General features: G+C 36.5%; 1 protein-coding gene across 1 annotated transcript in view; it reads left to right on the forward strand.

Annotated features, from left to right (window-relative positions):
• LOC106883392 (mucosa-associated lymphoid tissue lymphoma translocation protein 1) overlaps positions 1-2,227 on the forward strand; it is an 11,763-nt gene that overhangs the window by 6,131 nt on the left and 3,405 nt on the right. The window contains exon 9 of the mRNA XM_014934385.2: positions 1,359-1,532. Coding sequence (XP_014789871.2) covers positions 1,359-1,532 — 174 coding nt within the window. The remainder of the gene's footprint in view (positions 1-1,358; positions 1,533-2,227) is intronic.

The following is a 2,227-nucleotide window of genomic DNA, read 5'->3' on the forward strand; positions in this document are numbered from 1 at the left end:
TATATATATATATATATATATATATATATATATATATATGTGTGTGTGTGTGTGTGTGTGTGTGTGTGTGTATGCATGTATATAAGCATAAATAATGAGCTTTGTACATTTATTTGTGCATTATAGACTTACACTTGTTTCAGATAAATGTTTTGAGTGCATTCGTGGATCAGTTTACTCAATCGATTGAAAATATAGTTGATGATTGTTGCAATACTATCATCACCAAAGTCAAAAAATCAACTCTCTCTCTCTCTCGCTCTCTCTCTCTCTCTCTCTATATATATATATATATATATATATCAGATATGTATGTGTGTTTGTGTCTCCTTGACTTGACATCGTATGATAGTAGTAAAAGGATTGTCACTGTCATAGATCTTAATGTCATGTCTGGCCATGGGAAAATATTGGAAAGAAGTGAGGTTTGGCAACAAGAATGGTATCTAGTTGCAGAAAATGTGCCTCAATAAACTCCTTCCAACCCATGCATGCTTTGAAAAAAGAATGTTAAAATGAGGATGATGTTGGTAATGATGTATCTGTCTGTCTATATATATATATATTTATATATATTCTTTTACTTGTTTCAGTCATTTGACTGTGGCCATGCTGGAACACCATTTGTAAATTAGGGATTGGTGTAGATAAAATCCAGACTACATATGTTTCATAGCTAGTGGACCCTTGAAAGTAGTAAATTATCTGAACGAAGGGTGGACTGCAAGCTACTCTTCAGGCCAAGGCTATCTGGAATATATAAAATTTACATTGAAGCTTGCAGATTACCCCTCGTTTGAATAATTTACTACTTCTGAGGTCCTGCCAGCTACGAAACATATGTAGTCTAGATTTTATCTACTCCATTCCCTAATTTTTTAATGTTTATTCGCATATACAACAACCCCTGTTGTTAGTCGTGAACTATAAAATTAACTATTTCCAGCTTATCGTACTTTGATACTGGAAAAATTCACAACCTTCTGCACCAATAAACTGTCGTTGTTCCTGAACATTGTTTTTAATATCTTCTATGGATTACTCAAAGCTTACGAACTTCCTACATCTTGATCCTTGAGTCTTACCTTTACATATATATCTATCTGTCTGTCTATCTATCCATCCATCCATCCATCCATCTACATACATATACATATATACGTAATAGGCTTCCACACAGTTTTCATCTACTAAGTTTATTGACAAGATATTGGTTGGCCTGGGGCTAAAGTAGAAGACACTTCTGCAAGGTGCCAGGCAATGGGACTGAACCCAATACTATGTGGTTGTAAAATGGGGTTGTTAACCATTAATCTTTTTTGTTTTTTAGATAATGCTGTTTTTTTCCTTTCTTTTAGCAATTGCCATCAACTCAAAGATACTGCAAGAACAGGGGAAGAGATGTGGGAACCAGAACCCAGAGTTATTCAGCAATTTAGCCAATGTGAACATATCATTAGCAGACCAAATCAACACAACCAACCACACGCAAGAATATAATATACGTTCTGAGCTGTGGATGCAGGCAAATAGTGAGTTACTTCATGTGGCTTTTATTTCATGTGGCTGACATATGATTTAGGCAGAGAAGGAAGGAGAATGGGTTAGTAGGAGGTGATTGTAAAGGATTAAAGCCTCGAATTAAATCTCTCAGGTTGTCAGTGTGCCAGGTGAAATGCTTAGCGGTATTTCGTCTACCTTTATGTTTTGAGTTCAAATTTCGCCAAGGTTGACTTTGCCTTTCATCTTTTTGGTGTTGATAAATTAAGTACTAGTTGCATACTGGGGTCGATCTAATCGACTGGCCCCCTTGCCCCTAAATTTCGGGCCCTGTGCCTAGAGTAGAAAAGAACATTTTACTAAGTTGTGCTCTAATCAAGTTGCAAATCGAAGACCAAAGACATTTTCCAATATATATGTGTGCAAACACACACACACACACACACATGTATATCATTATCATCATCATCATTTAGCATCCATTTTCCATGCTGGCATGGATTAGATGGTCTGATTGGAACTGGTAAGCTGGAGAGCTGTACCAGGTTCCAATCTGATTTTGGTATGGTTTCTACAGCTGGATGCCCTTCCTGATGCCAACCACTCCAAGAGTGTGGTGGGTGCCTTTTACATGTTACCGTCACCGGCACTGTCCACACACACACACACACACACATATATATATATTTTAGTTACACACACACACACATATATATATATATATATA

This window comes from Octopus bimaculoides, chromosome 24 (assembly GCF_001194135.2).
Source record: "Octopus bimaculoides isolate UCB-OBI-ISO-001 chromosome 24, ASM119413v2, whole genome shotgun sequence".
Lineage (NCBI taxonomy): Eukaryota > Metazoa > Mollusca > Cephalopoda > Octopoda > Octopodidae > Octopus > Octopus bimaculoides.